This window comes from Carcharodon carcharias, chromosome 13, assembly GCF_017639515.1.
Source record: "Carcharodon carcharias isolate sCarCar2 chromosome 13, sCarCar2.pri, whole genome shotgun sequence".
Taxonomy (NCBI): domain Eukaryota; kingdom Metazoa; phylum Chordata; class Chondrichthyes; order Lamniformes; family Lamnidae; genus Carcharodon; species Carcharodon carcharias.
The window spans coordinates 95,729,888-95,752,269 of NC_054479.1; the positions used below are offsets into that span (position 1 = coordinate 95,729,888).

The 22,382-nt window shown below is 39.1% G+C and overlaps 1 protein-coding gene across 6 annotated transcripts in view; it reads left to right on the forward strand.

Annotated features, from left to right (window-relative positions):
- The window catches only part of eps8a (epidermal growth factor receptor pathway substrate 8a), a 170,172-nt gene that overhangs the window by 74,375 nt on the left and 73,415 nt on the right, over positions 1–22,382 (forward strand). For 5 of the 6 annotated variants that reach the window (XM_041201855.1, XM_041201857.1, XM_041201861.1 and 2 more), the window contains exons 2-3: positions 12,546–12,625; positions 19,544–19,620. In XM_041201855.1, coding sequence (XP_041057789.1) covers positions 12,564–12,625; positions 19,544–19,620 — 139 coding nt within the window. In that variant the 5' untranslated portion in view covers positions 12,546–12,563. The remainder of the gene's footprint in view (positions 1–12,545; positions 12,626–19,543; positions 19,621–22,382) is intronic. The other variant, XM_041201860.1, reaches the window with a different exon arrangement.

The following is a 22,382-nucleotide window of genomic DNA, read 5'->3' on the forward strand; positions in this document are numbered from 1 at the left end:
GCTTTTCATTTTACGCCAGTCCACCTCCTGGCTAACAGCAGTTTCTCCCAGCTATCTGTGTCAATGTCCACCATCTTCATATCTCACTTGCAGGTATATTTTTAGCAGAGGTATGGGTGCCCATCAGATCGTGACTCGGTCAGTTAATTGTGTAGAAGCTCTTTCAGTTTATCATCCACCCTGAAGATGGCCAGGCCATTGCAGACGTTGGCATAGTAATAGTGTGTGCTCATGGAATTGGCATGCCCCAGGACCTATGAGTTGGTGCCCTTGTCCTGCCAGGAGATGCCGAGGATGCAAACTGTTCAGTCTTTTCTTCTGTCTAGCATATATTGTTCAGGCCTCACTAATGTAGAGGAGCGCACTGAAGACACAGGCTGAGTAGACTTGCAGTTTGGTGTTCTCCGTCAGATGGCTGTTGTTCCACGCACTCTTGCTCAGCTTGGGCGCAACAGCTGCAGCTTGTGCAGTATGCATGTTGATTTCAGCATAAGAGACTCATTGTGGAGCATACATAATGTGAAGCTAACATGACCTTCAGTGTCACATTCCCATACCGCCAATCAACATTGATAATGTCTTGGGCCATGACATTTTCCTTCCTGATGCTGATAGTCAAACCCAACTCTGTACAGGGGTGAGTGTCCCCATTTGCCCCTGAAGATATTCCTTGATATGGAAAGTTAGTGTGGCATCATCGACAGAGCAATTCTCTCAGGACCTGCCGTACTTTTGTCTTGGCTCGCAAATGAGCGGTGGGCAAAGCTGAACAGCTTTTGCTTAGTTCCGGTACGTAAGTAGACACACTCTGTAGATGAACAGAAGGCACATGACAGCGAAGAGAAGAATATGCCATAAAGAATATCAGCAGCAGAACACAACCTTGTTTGAAGCCACAGTAGATCTGGAAGGGTTCCAATATTGCCCCATCATAGCTGATCTTACCCCCTTATGTTGTTGTGGGAGGAGGAGATAGAGGAGTAAAATAATGTACAACAAAAAGATGAAACGGAGAAATAGTGAGACAAAGAGCCTGAAAGACAGGACAAAATAATTTAATGTTTGAAGGAACCAAATATAAAATGTTGCACTGATTGTATAGGTGGTGCTTGAGTTTTTGACTTTGCATGGTTTTGTGGTATTTTACCAAACAACAAAAACTTTGGCACAATCCCTTATTGGCACTCAGCTGATCTCTGCCAAGATGGCGGTCAGGGTACTGTTACTGGCCTTTGGATCCCTGAGCTAGGCGGCAGAATTTCTGGCAGGATTCCCGTTGCTGATCATTATCCAGTCGTTCCTGCTCAAATTTGTGAGAACAGAAATTGTCTTTGATACAGTGCCTAACACCCAGAGTTGAATGCTCTGCAGGCAGTCTTGGCTGAATGAAAATGGCTAGTTCACTGGGGTACTGGAAGGTGGCCACTTGACACAAGCTTTACCCCAGCATAAATGACCTCCTTCAAGTCAGGAGTGGAAGCTTTTTTTTTAAAAAAACTTCAACAGAAAATAGTAAATTAATCCTGAAATATTTATTGTCTTTCAATCTCAGCAGTTGGGAAAGTTTTTTTGTGATTAACTTGAAAAAAATGCAGTGAAGTCATGAGAAGCAAACCAGCTTCCTGTTTTAATGTTTCTCTTAGCTGTATGATGTAGAATGTGTTTTAAGTATTGACAATATTAAATATCTTTTTTGTTCTGCTATGAAAATTAATGTTCTATTTGGGTATTTTGAAGCAACTTGCTAAGCACCCTGCGATACCACAGTCTGATCTTGGCCATCTTGTGATAAGAGATCTGTTGGCCTAGTCATTAGCTTTTAATATTGCGAAACCCATGAAAGGTATATCCTGTGGCAGACAGCAGGAGCAGGTGTATTTTGGACTGCTCTTTTGTTTGAAATATGTTTTATGTTTAAGATGTGAAACTGAAATTGTCACATTGTGTGCTAAACACAAAGAGCATAGTTTGTCCGATTCACAAGTTAAAGGGATGCAGTGAAATTGATAGTTGTTAAATTATCTAACGTGACGACATAGGCCAGTACAAGGTAGCAGAACAAGGATCACGATGTATGGTGGAGCTTGAGTCATGGCAGCAGCCTGTTGAAAGTTATACGTGTGAAAGACAGCAGATCGATTTGTTTTTGCTTCTGTTCTCCAATGTTAGGGTGTGTTTTTTTCAAAATGACTAATTCGTTTTCGTGCAGTCTTATTTTAAAGTGGTGTTTTCTCTGCTCATTGTACAGGGTGTGGTTTTACTTGTATTCTGTAATAATACCTGACTGTCAAACCTCAAAGGAAATTTGAACCGTAAGGTTAAAACATAATTCATCCTGAACAATAAGGAACAGATTTGCCCAGCACTGTAGTATGCTTCTTTGAAATATTTTAAAGCTAACTCTTTCTCACTTTGCCTGTTCTAAATGTGCTAAGAATTTGTTGGAGACCCCAGTTAACCATAAAACAATTCAATAAGTGGAGTAATTTTATTACTCCTAGTCAGGGTTGCCAAACAGATATTTCTGTAGAATGAAGTCTCTTAATGAATGTTCCTGTAATAGTATATGTTGTGAGTACTTCTGCTTGTTGAAATTAACCTCTTCGGAATTGCTTTACTGCTCGCTCATACTTGATGTAAACTTCCTTTTTCATACTTTTTAAAAATATGTCTCCGTGGTACTAAGGCTGTATAATTTATTGGTTTAAATTATGACAGTTATTTTTTTGTTAGCTTGGTGTTACAATGAAAACTCATTGTAAAATCTCTAAACCAAGCTACCAACAAATCCACATTGACGACATTTCTGATTGCCCAGTATGAAGTGTGTCCTCGCTCTTCTGTTGGGGCACATTACACTTAAAAACTCTGAAGAGTTTATGTGCAGGTCACGAGGGAGCCCCAAAGTGTTTAAAGGGGCTACCACTGAAGCTTAACAAGCTAAAGTCAGCCAGTTAATGAACTTGGGGTATTGGATAACTTCCCACTTATACAGGCAGGGCTACCCAATTAACAAGGGCTTTGGATGGCAGAGTTATTTGGAAAGAATACCAACCTGTGGTAACTGGTCTACATCGCTAGGGCCCATTGATGAGCAAAATTTGGTCAAGCATCAAGGTGTAGCTGCCTCATTTGTCAAGATTCCCAAGCCTGTGATGTAGGCTTGTTTAAATCTTTGAGCAAGCGGAATTGCATCTTGGAACCATCTCAACCACAGAAACTCTACTTTTTCTGCTCTTCTTTCCTGCTCCTTTTGTCCTAGTCCTCTTCTGCTCCCCTTTGCCAAGGAGGAAGTTACTAATTGAGTAATTACAAAAAAACAGCATGCATCAGCATTAGATACCAAAACTTGAATGTCTGGTGAGTCACAGAACTCATATGTGAGTTGATTGCCACCATTTCTCTTCCATATAGTGAATGCCCATCCTACCTTATTACTGGTGGTTTCACCATTTAGAGGTGCCGAGTCTTAGCAGTAGCAAAGTTTCTACAATGCAATCCAGAATAGCGATTATACATTACTGATATAATGAGCTAAATTAAGGTATAAAGCCAAAATTCAGCATTAATACAGCTCTTCAATCATCACATGTACAAAATCAAACATGTCAAGACCCAGGCAAATAAAAGATTGGGTGTGAAAGAAACCAAGGAAGTTCTTTCTGTTCCCTCCTAACTTAAAATAATGGTACTTTGGGAGGCCATTTAGGGATAATAAATTCTATGGAGATGCATCTTTCTTTGTAGTTAAACTTATAACTCAACTAATAAAAGGATTATAAATCCAAGGGCAGCCATGTAATTCACTGTAATCTGTGGCATTGTCATTGACAATGCCATAGTGATGGGAGTTAAGTTCATTAGTGGGGGTAAATCTAAAACACAACTCGATGCATCCAATGGAACATCACCTAGTAATCTCTAGTAATCTTGAGAAATAGTAAAGTCCATTGCTTTCTGAAAACTAGCTAAGGCTTGTTTTTATTGGGTGTTGAATTTTTGGTTCTTGCTGCAAAGTAATAAGGCAGTGAACTGGAATCACTTTTTTTCCAAAGTGTTGATCAGATTTTGACAATCTAAGCTGTTGTTTCTGTTGTTGATCAGGGGAAATAAATTGTTGTGCACATGTGAGGAAGGCTACATGATGGGGGGTGGGGGCAAAACATGAATCCTTTAGCTGTGTTGCTGTATTTGAGACAAAGGGAAATACCTATCACATTTTATTTTCAAATTCAGATTAATCTGGTGTCCCTCTTTATTTTTAGCAAGCACTATCAAAAATTTAGGGGCTGTGTAAGTGATGGGGGAAACGGGGTGTTGTGGGCTGGGGTGGCTGGTGGGGATATCGGGGCAAGGTCGTTTATTCAAATTGAACATAATATGCAAGTTAGTCACACTAAATATTGGGATTATATCAAAGAAAATTTAAGCATCTATTTAACTTGATAAACAGTGCATATGGTTATTTTTAATTTGTTGGGAGTAATGCTTAGATACATAAGCGAGGGGTGCCAAGGTGGTAAAGGGGTGAGAAACAGGCAAGATGTTTTGATGAATAGCTATTTGGCAAATCACATTCTCACAATATATTGGACAGTGCAGCAGGTGACTGTCATCTGTAGGGTTGCTCTTAGAGGAAATCAACAGTTAACAAAATTAACCAGGCCCTATAAAATATTTTCCGATACTTTGTAACTTAAAACTCAATAAAGCATGTGGGACATGGCTTTCTTCATTGATGCTATCCAATATTGGATATGCTGTGCTTTACAGTATTTGGCGAAAGATGTCTAGTGGCTTGCAGTCGAGCACCAACATTACTCCATGTTCTAACTACTTTATCTTGCAAGATAAAATACTTCTAGTCCTTGGCCTAGTTCTAACAGGAAATATTTTATTCTCAGAATAGTTTCTGTCATTGACACTGCATCAATATGGCAAGTTTGGCAGCCATAATACCTGCCCTAGTAATGGTAATGGTATAGGATATTGTTTATCTGAGCACCTGGCAAACGAACCAGGAATAGAGCAAGGTGCAAAAGTCTCTTCCTAATCCAACCCAGTGGCTAATGAAAAAAGCCAACTTTGAAAATCTTGTGAGAAAATCAAGAACCAAAACAGATAAATCCCCAGTGACACGACAACCAGTACAGCTTCCAGGGTCACCTGAATCTCTACTTCCATATAGTACAGGACATGCACAAGCATCTCTATTACAGTACGTAACTGCTTCTTGAATTTTTTGTTTCCAATTCCCAACCAGGAACGCTTCTCAAGGTATCAATCTTTGTGTGGGGATATACTTTGATATAACTAGTTTCCTTCTATGCCACCCTATCTGTTTCCTTAATATCCTCACAAGTTTGATCAGCTCACTCCTTAACCTTCTAAATTCCTGAGAATAAAAGCAAAATATTGAGAGTGCTGGAAATCTAAAATAAAAACAGTAAGTGCCGGAAAAACTCAGCAGATCTGGCAGCATCTGCAGACACAGAAACAGTTAACATTTCGAGTCAAATGACGCTTGTCAGTAAATCAATGCAACTTGAGTTATGTAATCTCTTCTTGTAGTTTAAACCCTTGTGTCCAAGTAGCTTTCTGCTGAATTTATACTGCATTCCCTCGAAGGTCAGCATACCCTTCCTTAGTTGAGGTGCTTAGAATTGCTCACAATATACTCCAGATGTAGTCTAGCCAGGGCTTTGTACAGCTAACCATGACATCTAACTCCTGGTATTCTAGTCCTCTAAAGGCCAGCATTCCATTAGCCTATTGATTATTTTCTGTGTTAAAATGTTCATGACGTTTTAATCTAGGTACAAATACCTGGGCGTCCAATTCACTTTGGACCTCTGCTGTTTCTAGCTTTTTTGCATTTAGAAAGTATCCTGTTCTAACCTTTTTAGGTCAAAAGTGGATATTCTCACATTTACCTACATTGAAATCATTTGCCTCAGTTTTGTCCATTCACTTATTCTAGCAATATCGCTTGAAGCTTTGATCTGCACCATTGATTATGTCACCTATCTTGGTCATCAGTAAATTTTGATATGTGGCCATCTATCCCATTACCTATGTTGTTAATAAATAGTGAATAATTGAGACCCCAACACAGGTCCTTGCAGGACACCACTGATCACATCCTGCCGACTATCTCTACCTTCTGTGCTGCCACTCAGCCAATTTCCTGACCGGGACAATAATTTGCCTTCAATTCCATGACCTTCAACTTAAGCTAGCAGCCCCTTATGAGGGACTTTATCACATGCCTCCTGGAAGCCCTTATAAATAGTATCTATAGACAACCACCTGTCCACTACTTTAGTCATCTGTTCAAAAAATTCAATCAGGTTTGACAGGCATGACTCACCCCTTAGAAGATCCATGCTGGCTCTCTGATAAGCTAAAATTTTTCAAGGTGTTCAGTTACCCTATCCTTAATTATTGACTCCAGTTGTTTTCTGACAGCAGATGCTAGGTTAACTGGCCTATAATTACTTGGCTTTCCCCTCTCATTTTTCTTGTATTGCAGAGTTAGATGCACAATTTTTTTGGACCACAGAGTTCTTCCCTCTCAGGTATAAGCTTGTTCTGTAACAGATTAAATTATTTTTTGAGCACCTCCTACTGATCTTCTGTCATTTTATTCATTGACATATTTGCCCATTTTCCTGAAGACAGTAGCTGTATTGTTGCATTGAAGTTGGCCTGAATAAATCTAGAATCTAAGCACTGTTAAATTTGATCATATTATTATCACCATTAGATAATAGTTCATGTGCAGTTAGGCTGTTAACTGGTTTGTTGCTTATTTCTAATTTTATTATGGCATGCCCCTGCTAGTTTTGGGACATATTGCTACAGAAAACTATCGTAGATGCACTCATTCATTACTTTTCTGATGTGCTAGTTTGCTTGTCTCAATCTATATTAAAATTAAAATCCTCCATTAACGCCACTCTGTCTTTGCTACCCACTTGCCTACTCTCTGCATTTATACAATAAACAACTTCACAGCTGCCACCAGGAGGGTCTGTTCGCAATTCCCACCATAGTCTTAAATCCTTTTCTATTTCTAAATTCTACCTGTAAAGTATCCAGTCTCTGTTTAACTCTCATTATATCTTTTCTTATCACAGAAGTAGTTTGATCCTGAATCATTAAGGCTACTACTTTCAACCATTTTTCCTGACTTTCCTGTAGACCTCATAACTTGCTATATTTAGTTCCTGTCCTGACTTCTCTTCCTGCTATATCCCAGTAATGGATACCTTGTCGTACCCTCCAAGTTGAATTTGTGCCTACAATTCATTCAATTTGTACCTAATACCCTGCCCTTGTATAAAGAACACTTATTAGGGCCACACACCTTAATGTCTCCTTCAACTCTAAAGTTTACTCGCTTGTTTCTTGCTCAACTCTGCTAGCTTAATCATTAGGTTTTCATTTTGCCTGTATTGTCAAAAGCACAATTTTGACTGTACTTTGCTCTCCCCTTAGTTTGTTTTTGAGTTGCTATTAGTACTACCATTTCCAGCAGAGTTCAAAGTCCTTGTGACTGCCCTATTTATTCTTTCCACTAGGACCCTGATCTCACTCTGCTTCAGGTGGAGCCTGAGTTTTTTCTAACTTTTTTTTACAAAATCGGTTCTCCGATTGTTGAGAGCAGTAGAAAGCAGCCTTGTTTTCTGTTGCAGTACTTCAGGGCTTGGATGTTTCCCCAAATACTTTGGCCATAATTGAATGCTTGATCCAAGGTGTAGTCTGACAGGGCAGATGCTGAGAAGGTGTTTCCTCTCGTGGGAGGGATCTTGAACTGGGGGAACTACAGGCCAATTCTCTATCAGTTGTAGGGAAAGTATGAGTTTTTGAGGCTGTAACAAGTAGGGCAGATAGATGGGAATCAGTAGATGTAGTATACTTGGATTTCCAAAAAGCATTCAATAAGTTATCACATAAAAGGTTAATGTGCAAGGAAAGACTTCATGGAATTGGGGGTAATATTTTAACATGGATAAAGGATTGGTTAGTGGACAGGAAGCAAAGAGTTAGATAACTGGGGCACTTTCAAGTTTGCAGGGTATGTGGATTGCTGCAAGTGTTGAACCTCAGCTATTTATAATCTGTTAATAACCTAGACAAAGAGACACAATAATATATCTAAGTTTGCTGATGATAAAAAGCTAGGTGGGAATGTAAGCTATCAGGAGGCTGCAAAGAGATGTAGCCAGGTTGTGATCAGGCAACAAAGTGGCCAATAGATTACAATGTGGGAAAATGTTATTCACTTTGGTAGTAGAAACAGAAAAGCACCATATTTTTAAAAATGTGTAAAACTTGTAAATGGCAATGTTCAGAGGGACTTGGCTGTACTCTTAAAAGGAACACTTAGTTAGTATGCAGGGTACAGCAAGCAATAAGGCAAATGGTATGTTGGCCTTTATTGGAAGAGGATTGGAGTACAAGAATAAAGAGGTCTTGCTACAATTCCAGGTGACCGCACTTGGAATACTGTGTGCAGTTTTGGTCTCCATTTTAAGGAAAGGTATACTTGGCGGAGGTTCAGTGAAGGTTCATGAAATTGGTGCCTGGAGTAAAAGGGTTGTCCTGTGATGTTATAGCTGATGCACAGTGACAGCAGCTTGTACCACCTAGAAGATGCACTGCAGGAACTCAGCAAAGCTCTTTAGACATCACCTTCAAAACCCACGACTGCCTCCATCGTGAAAGATCAAGCCAGCAGATATGTGGGAACACCACCACCTGCAAGTTCCCCACCAAGCCACACACCACCCTGGCTCAGAAATATATCGCTGTTCCTTCACTGTCATGGCTAAAATCCTGGAACTCCCTCCCTAACAGCACTGTGGGTGTACCTACACCATATTAATTGCAGTGGTTCAAGAAAGCAGCTCACCATCACCTTCTCGAGGGCAATTAGGGATGGGCAATAAACACTTGCCTAGCGATGCCCACATTCCATAAATGAATTTTTTTAAAATGATGTATCTATGTTGTATGGGCCCAGCCTGAAACTTATAGTTGAATAGGGAGTAGTACCATCAGTTGGTATGCATACTGTGGGAAGAAGTTTAAAAGACTGCATGTGTTTAACTCTCTTCACTCTGCAGACAAAATCATTGAAAGTTACAAGAATATCAAGCAATTATACAAGTATTTTATAATACATTGTCCCATTGCATTGTGTTGGATTATTGAAATGTTTAGAAAAACTTGCCAATGTCCAAATTTTCTCATTTGATTTCACTTCACTCTTTGCTTCCCTAATTTCAGATCCTGGTAAGGGTTCTGATTGTAACTTTCCATGTGGTATTCTTCCATTGGGCAAGATTTGTATCTGTATCCATTCAGTTTATTGACGTAGTTGTAGACTGTCAGCTAGAAGGCAACAGCAGTTTCAGATATTTGTTACATACAGATGTGCAATATTGACTGGCGTGTCCAGAAACCAAGATTTTAAACTTGTTGGATTTGGTAAATTTATTTTAACTAAATAAAGCATTTATTTTTAGACAGAGAAATTTGGATTTTCTTGCATAGGTTGAAAAGATCAATGGTTTCGCGTCCATTTGCTAGGTGATGTTTGGTCAAGGAAGAAACCTTGATGTTAGAAGCAAGTGAACTGAGCATCTGCAAAACAGTCCTGAAAGAAAGCTGCTTCTCACATTTCTAAGAATGTTAATTGAATGCATAAATGAACCAAAAGAGAAAGAACAGACTTGCATTTATATAAGAAACTAATTGCACTTATGTAACTCTCTTCATGGCCACCGGCTTTCAATAAAGTACTTTTTGAAGTGTAGTCACTGTTGTAATGTTGGATAAGTGGTAACCAAACACAAATAGCAATGTAAAATGATCAGATAATCTGTTTTTCTGATGCTGATTGAGAGAGAAATATTAGCCAGGACACCAGGGATAACTCCCCTGCTCTTATTCAAAATGGGATCTTTTACATTCGCCCAAGCCAATAGACGGGTCTTGGTTTGACTTCTCACCTGAAGGACGCTGCCTCTGACAGCGTAGTACTCCCTCAGTACTGCATTGAAGTGTCAGCCTTGATTTTTGTGCTCAAGTCTTAGAACGGGAATTGAACCTGGAGCCTTATGACTCCAGGGCAAGAGTGCTACCAACTGAGTCATGGATAACGCAAGTTCTTATCATGACCTCGGTATCCCTAAGAGTTTTGCAACCATTGAAGCACCTGTGGCGTGTAGTTACTGTCATGATGCAGGGAAATGTAGCAACTGCCGGGCTGTGTTCAAAACTAGCAATTTGGCAGAATACAATCACACGTATAAAATGGCAATCACTCTTCTGGGGATAGGGTTGGACACTTGTTTGCCAGTGTAAACAGTGATGTGGTTTTCTCATTGCTATCCTGTATGACCTTTCCTGAGTCTTCAGAGAACATCCACAGTCAGCGGCAAAATGTGTGACTTCTGTGTTTCTTAGCTGTTGCCTGCAACTTAACTAGGACCCAAATGGCAACTAGTGCCTCTTTTACTGCTGTTAATAACTAATTATAACTGAGTTGATAATATAATTCAGATGCAATGGTGGCTGTCTCTCTGGAGAAGCAGACTGAAGTTTGTTGTCCAAGGCTGTTCCAGAGTTAGTTGTGTTGCTGCCAACACACAAAGCACCTTATCTTCCAGATAATTTCATTTGTATGGTGGAAACTTGCTTTGAAAGATTAGTGGTTTTATGTATTTTAAATGGTGCACATTTTACATGGTATATAGTATTGTGGATTTTTAAAAAGTTTATTCTTTAACAGGACATGGGTGTGCTGGCTAGGCCAACATTTATTATCCATCCCTAATTCCCCTTGAAGGTGGCGGTGAGCCACCTTCTTGAACCGCTGCAGCCCTTGTGGTGTAGATACACCCACAGTGCTGCTTGCAAGGGAGTTTCAGGATTTTGACCCAGCCATAATGAAGGAACGGTGGATGTGGCTCCAAGTCAGGATGCTGTGTGGCTTGCAGGGGAATTTGCAGGTGGTGGCATTTCCAAGCATCTACTGGCCTTGTCCTTCAAGGTGGTAGACATCATGGGTTTGGAAGGTGCTATCAAAAGAGCCTTGTTGAGCTGCTGCTGTGCATCTTGTAGATGGTACACACTGTTTACACTGGATTACAGTCGTGTACATTAAATATTGCTTTAACTTTGAGTGGGGAGGCACAGTGGTGCATTGAAACTCAATGCTTGACTCCCTCGCAGTGTTCAATTTAGATGGAAGCCTCAAACAGGTATGAAAAATGCATATTTTGGGGGAGACATTTTGCTTTTTGGTCCAAAGATCTCCTCCTTAATTTTTAAACTATTTTTAAAGAATTGCTGAATGGTACCTGAAAAGGAAAGGTCGATTACATTATTGTAGATGTTACTTTTTATAATAAATCAAGTGACAACCTTATTCTTTAGACCTTGGAGACCTTGGCTTTCTCACACAATATGAGCATAATGAAATGCAAACAATTTGTTTCATTTTTTGAGTTTTATTTTCCATTTGATAAAATTGGAACTTCTGCAAATAACCTTGTGCTACTTGGTTTCCTTCAGTTAAAAGAATATTACATGGGAATGCTATGGTGTGCAAATGGTGCCGTAGTCTGAAAGGACAATTGCTCAAGGGATAAAGGCACACTTCTGATTTTTATTTTTCTGTTAATTCATTGAACCTTTTCATGTGCTTGAAAACAAGTTGGAAAAATGAAATAGATGATTTCAAGTTCAAGAGCATTAAAGAAAAACTGCCCTTGGGAGTATCATTTTCATGCACAAAAATCTTGGAAGTTAATTTGAAAACAAGGCATTGAAAATATATTTGCAATATTTACATGGGCCCTGCACCCGTTATACGTATGACAGTTGTGATGCTTTTTCGAGGCCAAGTTGGAGTTTTAGTGAATATGTGACTGAAATCTGATAGTCACAGCTTAAACTAAGACTCTAAAACAGCCCAGTTTGTTGGTTTATGTGTATCTGTTGTCCAGTTTCACTATGGAATGCACAGTGGGAAAATCGTTGGGACAGGGTGTCTGGCTTTACCTGGTTTGGCATGCATGAAATCACATTTTTTTCCACATGCAACATACTTTTTACTTTGCAAATTACCACCTACCACATAGTTTGTCATTAGAAAATGCGTATCTCCTATACCTTGAGTTCCGATTTACATTAGTAATAACGTTCTGAGTGCGAGTGTGTGTGATATGCAAATAAATAATGTCTGAGTAACCATCGGCACTTTGGCCCATGGTCATCAAAATCTAATCCCTGTAGATGTCAATAGCATAGATTTTTGTTTTGTTTTGGTACACCAGGCATGCAAATTACATTTGAGTAACATCAATTTTTAAACCTGTAATGAAATGTAACATTGTGATGATATAAATATGAATTGCGGAGTAAATTTATCACTTCTTTGTATATTGGAATTAATGGTGCTTCATATGCTATGCAGACGCAATATTTTTCATCCAGTTCCCAAATACTATGCTGCTTCTTTCAAATTACAGTTTTGAGACAAGACAAAAATGAATGGACATCTCTCGAACTACCACCAAGAAGGATTCGGATCCTACTCTTCTCCAGTGAAGTATGTTTGCCAAACTTTCCAGTTAATGTTTATGTATCTCTCAAACATAACTGCACCTTGGCTTTGAGCCATTTTGCTTTTGTGTTTTTTCTTTAAATTTGAGGAAAGTGAAGAACTGAACAACCCAGTTGAGATCTCAGTTCATGCCCACTGACTTGCTTTAATGTTTCTTGCTCAATCACATTGAAAATATTTGGTGACCTACAGAGTAGGTGGAGTAGATTGGAATTTCCAGAGGAATTAACTTCTCATGATTTTTTTCCCATTCTTCCTCCTACTCTTAACTTCTCATGGTAGTCAGCCATATTCAGAGGGCATTTTAATCTCAGATTCTGTGTGTTTCCTCGTGGAGTGCTGTTATTACGACGAATGACAGTTGTATGTCCTCTAGTCAGATCAATGCTTGAAAGAGGGAAGTAATTCATTGTTCCTGTTACTATTATGGTTTATTGGCCCCATGTTGTATCTAATGTAAAATCCTTTCTAATATTGAGATCAAAAGATTCAGGAGGTATTGGTAATGAATAGGTTTCCCAACTGTGGCATCTTTATTTAGGGTTCTTGCTACTAGTCCTTCACCTGATGGTTTGGGCCTGTGGATGTGACCCTTTTAAATGAAAGCATTGTGTTGTACTCCATGCAGAATGATTCATGCCCACGTTGGAACAGGCACTATTTTTTAACAAATCAACATTAGTGCAGTGTTAACCTTTTTTTAGACTCAGTTAATTTTTTATGATACAAAAATGTTTCTAGTTTAAAGTTAAACTGGAATGTTTAGACAAAGATTGATCGCAAGTTGGACTATCCAAATGTTGTATAAAAACACTCATCACAGATGGGGTAGCGCTGTTTTTATGCAGAATATCTTTACAACGCTTAAACATGGAAGATTTAGAATTTATGTTCGTTGCTGCCTGTAAATCTCCATTCTAATAATGGCAGCTCTGTATGTATAAAAAAAATCGATCAGCAAAGACCTATTTACTCGATACTTTAAAAGCACTTTAGCTGCACTGTTAGTTTCCTCAACCTAACTTGAACTATGAGAGTTTAAGAATGTATTAAAAGCAGTGTTTACAGTTACTTTTTCAGATTAGCAGTTACTTATTTTTTTTTTAAATTGAGTCCATATCTACATTGCTGAAGCCCACTTTCTGGGATTTGATTGGATTGGTCTGTGCAACCAACATGACTTTGGTTTGATGCCTCCAGTCAGCAGGTTTGACTTAGTACTTGGGTTTGCACTCAAATGGGAGCACAGGCACTGCAGGTTACTGTTCAACCGTAAGATTGATATATTGTGGAAGATTCTTCCACCACACTAAATAAATTACTAAAAGAGATTACCTGGTCATTAACTCATTGCTTTTTATGTGAATTTGCTGCATGCAAAAAAAAGCTGCGTTGTTTCCTGCATTATGAGAGCAAAAACACTGTGGAAGAACTTAATTGTAATGTGCTTTGGGGCATCCTGAGGATGTGAAAGGATCTATTTAAACGCAAGTTTTTTTTTCTCTTTCATTTTAATAGCTTGCAGTACTGTATTCTTAATGCCAGACCGCACAACCAACTTTCTAGTTTCTGGACCTGAGATTAGTAGGTGCAATATTGCCACATTCTTTGTCATTAGTGAGGGCTGGACATTTTTTAAGTTTCTCATATCAGCAAGTGCCCCTGCCCCTTTCCTTCCCCTTTTTCCATAGTCAAAAGCAACAACTTGTGTTTATTTAGCACCTTTAATATGATGGAACGTCCCAAGATCCTTTACAAGAGCATTATAAAACAAAATATGACACTGAGTCACATAGCTATTTAATGAGATGACCAAAAGCATGGTCAAAGAGGTATGTTTTAAGGAGTGACTTAAAGGAGAAAATGAGGGAGAGAGGTGGATAAGGTATAGGTAGGGTATTCCAGAGCTTAGGGCCTAGGAAACTGAAGGCACAGCCATCATTGGAGGAGCAATTATAATTGGGAATATACATTTAGGAATGCAGTCTGCTTATAGCTTTGTTTTGAGAGGGTGTTAAGGTAGACAGAGTTTAGAGTCAATGGACCTTCCACAAGCAATTCAGTAAATGAGCAGCATGATACCCAAAGACTTTGGACATACTTGAAGCAAACAAAGTACTGTATTCTAATTCAAAAAGTCTCTAATGTAAGTGGAAGAAATTTGTGCTAACTGTGGTAAACTCCATCTTACAACTGATGGAATTTAAATTCAATTAATAAAACCTTGAATTGAAAGCTACTGTCAGCAATGATGACCATTATCATTTATTGTTTATCTTCACCTGATGGTTTGGATCGCTAGATGTCACCCTTTTCTTTGAAAGCATTGTGTTATACTCCATGCAGAATGATTAATGCCCACCAAGCACATTGGGTAAATGATTACATTGGAAAAGACACCTATTTATTACTTAACAAATGCAGCATTAACTTTTTTAGACCGAGTTATGTTTTTTATGATATTAAAATGTTTCTAGTTTAAAATTAAACAATGTTTCGATGAAAGGTTGATTGCAAGTTGGAATATCCAAATGTTATATAAACATGCTCGTCACAGATGGGGCACAGCTGGTTTTGTGCAAGAATCCTGTACATCCTTATCATTGTCATAAAAACCCATCTGGTTCACTGTCTTTTAGAAAAGAAAATCTGCCATCCTTGCCTGGTCTGGTCTACATGTGACTCCAGATCCACAGCAATGTGATTGACTCTTAACTACCCCCTGAAATGGCTTTGTAAGCCACTCTGTTCAAGGGAAATTACGAATGGGCAACAAATGCTGGCCTTGCCAGTAACGCCTACATGCCATGAAAGAAAAAAATTGTAACACAAAATATAGTTTTGTTTGAGTTCTGTCAGAGATTTTCAATTATTACAAAGTTGTAGAATGTTAACATCAAAGTTCCAGGAACGTATGTGGCGGGTTCCTGGACCCTCATTTTCAACAATAGCACCTTAGTTTGGCTCTTGCATTTGCACTTGAGTCTATACTATCTTGTGACATTTTACAACTGTCTTAAAGCTAAAAGTTACTTTGTAAATTTTGGCATGTGGTTTGAGGTTCATATTTTCTGAACAGATTTAGTATATTTTGACTGATTTGAGCTGCTGTTGAACTAATGTGCTTTTAAGTTGCTTTGATTTTCAACTTAAAAATATTTTGAAGCTCTCCTGAGTTTCAAAGCTTGTGTTGAGTATATGTATCTTAAAAAAAAATTGTACTATAGATTTCTGTAGATCTAGATGTTCTTTTGCCTGGCCATAAGAATTGAAGAAATCTGAAGTAGCAATACTTAATGGGATGCAGCATGTTTGATGGCATCAGTTGAAACATCAGCTCATTCATCTGAGCTGCAGTTCTGGGATCATGGAGTTGTTTTTGAGCCCTCTTGCCATGGCCAGATGAAGAAGTAATCTTGGAAAAACTCAGCAGGTCTGGCAGCATCGGCGGAGAAGAAAAGAGTTGACGTTTCGAGTCCTCGTGACCCTTCGACAGAACTTGAGTTAGAGTCCAAGAAAGAGTTGAAATATAAGCTGGTTTAAGGTGTGTGTGTGGGGGGTGGAGAGAGAGAGAGAGTGGGAGGTGGAGTGGGGGTGTGGTTGTAGGGACATACAAGCAGTGATAGAAGCAGATCATCAAAAGATGTCAACAACAATAATACAAAAGAACACATAGGTGTTAAAGTTAAAGTTGGTGATATTATCTAAACGAATGTGCTAATTAAGAATGGATGGTAGGGCACTCAAGGTATAGATCTAGTGGGGTTGGGGAGAGCATAAAAGATGTAAAAAAAAAAATAAATAAATAAAATAAATAAATAAATTTTTTTTTCTCTTTTTATAATGGAAATAGGTGGGAAAAGGAAAATCTATATAATTTATTGGAAAAAAAAGAGAAAAGGAAGGGGGAAACAGAAAGGGGGTGGGGATGGGGGAGGGAGCTCACGACCTAAAGTTGTTGAATTCAATATTCAGTCCGGATGGCTGTAAAGTGCCTAGTCGGAAGATGAGGTGTTGTTCCTCCAGTTTGCGTTGGGCTTAGCACATTCGTTTAGATAATATCACCAACTTTAACTTTAATACCTATGTGTTCTTTTGTATTATTGTTGTTGACATCTTTTGATGATCTGCTTCTATCACTGCTTGTTTGTCCCTACAACCACACATCCCCCCCACCTCTCTCTCTCTCTCTATCTCTCCGCCCCCACACACACACCTTAAACCAGCTTATATTTCAACTCTTTCTTGGACTCGAACTCAAGTTCTGTCGAAGGGTCATGAGGACTCGAAACGTCAACTCTTTTCTTCTCCGCCGATGCTGCCAGACCTGCTGAGTTTTTCCAGGTAATTCTGTTTTTGTTTTTGTTTTGGATTTCCAGCATCCGCAGTTTTTTTGTTTTTATGAAGAAGTAATCTTCCTGTTTCATCTTGGGTTCAGGGTCTAGATGGGGCTTGTTTAGGGTTTGCCTGTTACCTTAAGAATGTGACCATAGATTGTTATCTGCAAAAACCATTCTTGTTTATTTATGTACATCTCAGCACTATGCGTGAGGTTGTTCTTATGGTTTCCACCAGATCTGCCTTTTAGTCATGTGACTCTCTGCTTCAGAAGGCAGTGGAGATAGATTCCTGTTAGGCAAGGGAACCAACATTGCATCATAGCTACATCAGTATCAGTTGCTCCTAATGTTCACCCTTTGTTTCCTGTCTTCGTTGGTGGTCATTGTTCAGACTTATTTTCTCCTGAAGAACCTCTCTTTGGTCTATAAGGCAGTTATCCTATATGTTACATATTTTTTAATGACTTTTTTAAGTACATGCTATCTGTGGAGAACAAGTCATTTAGGAAGATTTTTTTTAAAAAAAACTGCTGTAAAGCTTCCAGGTCAGGCAGCATTTGTGGGGAGAAGCAGAGTTAACATTTCAGGTCGTGTGACCTTTCATCAGAACCCTATACATTTAGGAAGATAATTAGATTCCCTCTTTTACATATTGGGCCTCTTCATTCTCAGAATGTACGTTACTATTCTTTACATGCAACAGTCCCATCCTCCCTCTCCGAAGCTTGTAACTCTAGCTTCAGCTGCATTGTTCTTTCTGTTAATAGCAAACACTGCACACTATTTATCAAAGTAAGAGAGATTCATTTTGTAGAAGGTTATTCTATGAAGTATGAAATTGGACAAGATGTCTTGATTCTTGTGACTTCAGATAATAAGCATTCGCAATAATTTCCCCCAGGTGCACTCCACGCACCATGATTGTTTGTGAAGGATAAATGCATGTTCAAAGAACAAAACAAACTGCAACAAAAGCAAAATAATGGAAATGCTGGAAATCTGAAATAAAAACAGAAAATGTTGGAAATACTTGGGCCAGGCAGCATCTGTGGAGAAAGAAATGGAGTTCATGTCTGTGAAAGGCCTGTGACCTTTCATGATGTTCTGTTGAAATGTTAACTGTTGCTGTCTCCACAGAATGCTGCCTAATCAGTTGAGTATTTCCAGTATTTTCTGTTCTCTGACAAGATCAACTATGTTGAATGTCGCCACTATTTTCTCCAGAGTTCAACTTGGATGTTATGGATTTTGTTCACGGGATGATATTCTAAATATATAAATTGGAATTAGGCAGGTGTAAAGGAAAGATCATTTTGTCCCTAATATTACTGTGGATACTTTAAAGCAGACTTGTATGGGGATTGTGTTGTGTCTAGTTTAATTAAACTGCAGACAGTCAGACTGCAAGTTTGGAATCATCAAAAGGGGATAGGTGTAAAACAGGTATTTGAAATGAGGAAGGGTAAGCTGGGATGAAGTCTCAGCAGATACGGTGTGAATGGAATTTGCATTTTTAGTTAAGTTGAGAGATTGTTTGATTTTCAAAGGGACATGATAAGACATTTACAACTAGCAAGATAAATAAGTCAAAGTTATTAAGTTTATTTTTCCTGAAAGTGCTGGCCATAATGACAACATGGAAGAATTTTATACACCGGAAAAAGTAACTTCCAAAATAAGGGTGAAATGGTGGGATTTACAGATCTAAAAGGAGAACTATATTTAAAGAAAGATGGAAAGCTGTATATGCGGTCATGGAAGATGCACTGTGTGAAACAGACCTGTGGAAAAGTATATAACCACCCTGGAGAAATTTACTATTTCAATAATCAAGGTTTTGTCAAAAGCCTTTGGAATTCTATTGTCAAGTGAAACGGAGAAAGAAGTTGTGAAATACCTCCCTTATAGCAACAATGGGTGCTTGTAATATTGATGGAAGTTTTATAGGTTAAGAATCTATTTGGAGCGTTGCCTGAAAGGGGTGTAAAGTTGGGAGTTTAGTTAAATAGAAACCTTGTGAGAACTGTCAGAAACTAAATGTAACTGTAACTATAGTTTTGTGTGTTTTAAGTTTTCTTTTGTTAATGTTTTAATTTAATCTTTAAAATCTCTAAGCATGATAGTGGACTCATCACTCCTGACTTCAGTGTACAAACCTTCTCGTAATAAATACAAATTGCAAAATCGTTGTGATAACGTGGCCATGTTTCCCTTTGCAATTTGGTCAGCTTGACAAATACCACCTGCCATATCATGACACATGACTGGTCAAAAATTGATTGTTCTTCATGTGCTATATCTACTTTTGAGGTAGAATCAGTCATCCATTTTGCATGCATTAAGTATGTTAAATGCATTTTCATCATATTAAAATGCAGAAAAAAAAACACTGCCACTTTGGTTTCTTGAGTGCTTTGGGATGAGATAATGAAGAGTTGGTGCAGGATAAGGAAATCCAATATGCCTGCCATATGAACTAGTCTGTATAATTTTCTTAAACTTTGGAGGGATGTGGAAGAGAGGATCTTCAGGTCAGATTTAACATTGATTCTTATTTTTATAGTGGCTATGCTTCTCAAACAGTGACCCAACCAGCGATGGATAATACTTCTTCAAAGACAAGTGGAAAAGCCTTGTATGGTAAGTTAAGGAGGAATTATTTTTGCAAATGCCATTTTATACATAATTGTGTAAGTGGATTTTCATTCTTGATTTATATTCTCTAACCATTCTTCCTGATCTTCCCCCTTCCTATAGTTGCTTGATCCAAACAGATAATTTTTTTGGATTATTTTGTTAAATGTAACAAACTGGTGGGTCAGATTTTGCTTTTGCAGAGGATCTAACAGTGTCTGCTGTTAGACTTTGCAGTTGTGTGCTGAGGTTTGTAAATGTTTTGTGTGCCGAGTTATAGAAAATGCAAGCTGATAATATTGCACCGAGGGAAATAGAGCTTTTGGCATTTGGGCAGTTGGAACAGGGCAAATGACTGTATATCTCCTTAACCATCTTTGAAGGATTGAGAAATAAACAGCGAAGGACTGAGAAGGAACTGAAAATTAGAGTGGGTGAACTTGATGTCAAATCAGGTGGATAAAGAGAAAGAAATACTGGATTAGGACATGGAGAAAAAGACACAGGACAAGTTGAAAAAAATAACTTCAGTATGCTTAACAAGAATTAAACCTGAAGGAGTGAAACTTGCCTCTTGTAATTAATTTTCAGCTCCAGAGGATTGATAGGTAGTAATTAACACAGCATGTTGTTTAAAGAGTGCATATATTTGAAATTACTTAATATAACTTTTCATGAGTTAATCTTTGAGGCGAATACAGCAACTTTATGGCCATTTTGTGCATTTCAATGATAAAACAGATAGCAAGACACCATTTTTGCAAGGTTGACAGTGGGGCATCACAATTTGGATAGCAAATTTGGGATTCTGCAGTTAATTGCACATCTAACCTTCACCTGAAGTTGTTGTACCATTTGTGCATAAATAATAGCAGTTATCATCAGCCTCATCATTATTTTGGCAGCAAATGCTGGGTCAGCATTCTTTTTTGTACTCATTCTTATTTTTGTGTTGGTGCGAGAAATAATTTTGGGTATTTTTACAATGCGTTCCTTTTTCTAAATGGCCAGGCGCTTACTAATTGTGTAAATATGTATCTGTGGAGTCAAATTTGCACTACTTAACCTATAAACGCCTTCAGTGATGACTAGTAGGATCGGCATATTGATTTTTGAACCAAGAGGGAAAAACACACTTGACCTCATTCTCACCAACCTGCCTGCCACAGATGCATCTGTCCATGACAGCATCTGTAGGAGTGACCAACGCACAGTCCTTGCGGAGACAAAGTCCCATCCTCACATTGAGGATGCCCTCCATTGTGTTGTGTGGTACCACTACTAAATAGGATAGATTTGAAACAGCTATGGCAACTCAAGACTAGGCATCCATGAGGCACTGTGGGCTAGCAGCAGCAGAATTGTACTTGATCACAATCTGTAACCTCACGGCCTGGCATATCCTCCAATATAGCATTACTACCTAGCCAGGGGATAAACCCTGGTTCAATGAAGAGTGCAGGAGGGCATGCCAGGAGCGGCACCAAGCATACCAAAAAAGTGAGGTGAAGATACAACACAGGGCTACACACGTGCCAAACAGCATAAGCAGCAAGTGATAGACAGAGCTAAGCATCTCACAACTAACGGATCAGATTTAAACTCTGCAGCCCTGCCATATCCAGTCATGAATGGTGGTAGACAATTAAACAACCCACTGGAGGAGGAGGTTTCACAAATATCCCCATCCTCAATGAAGGGGGAGCAAAAGATAGGGCTGAAGCCCTTGCTATAATCTTCAGCCGGAAGTGCCGAATGTGTAATACATCTCAGCCTCCTCCTGAGGTCCCCAGCATCACAGATGCCAGCCTTTAGCCAATTCAATTCAGTCCACATGATATCAAGAAACTGCTGAAAGCACTGGATACTGCAAAGGATATGGGCCTTGACAGTATTCTGGCAATAGTGCAAAACATGTGCCCCAGAACTTACTTGCCTCCCTAGCCAAGCTGTTCTAGCACAGCTGCATCTACCTAGTAACTTGGGAAATTGCCCAGGTTTGCCCTGTACACAAGAAACCTGGCCAATTACTGCCCCATCAGCCTACTCTCAATCATCAGTGAAGTGATGCAAGGAGTCATCAACAGTGCTATCAGGCAGAACTTGCTTTGCAATAACCTTCTCACTGATGCTCAGTTTGGGTACTGCCAGGTTCACTCAGCTTCTGATGTTCTTACAGCCCTGGTTCAAACATGGACAAAAGAGTTGAACTCCAGAGGTGAAAGTGACTGCCCTTGACATCAAGGCTGCATTTGACCAAGTGCGGCTTCAAGGAGCCCTAGAAAAACTCTAGTCAATGGGAATCAGAGGGACAACTCCCAGTTGGTTGGAGTCATACCTAGCACAAAAGAAGTTGAGGCTGTTGGAAGGCCAATCACCTCAGCTCCACGACATCACTGCAGGAGTTCCTCAAGGTAGTGTCCTATGCCCAGCCATCAGCTGCTTGATCAATGACCTTCCTTCCATTATAAGGTCAGAAGTGGAGATGTTTGCTGCTAATAGCCCAATGTTTACTATTTACGACAACTCAGATACTGAAGCTGTCCATGTCCAAATGCAGCAAGAACTGGACAATATCCAGGCTTGGGCTGACAAGTGGCAAGTAACATTTGCGCCACACAAGTGCCAGGCAATGACCATCTCCAACAAGAGAGAATCTAACTGTTGCCCCTTGACATTCAATGGCATTAGCATCGCTGAATCCCCGATTATAAACATCCTGGGGGGTTACCATTGACTAGAAACTGAACTGGATTAGCCATATAAAT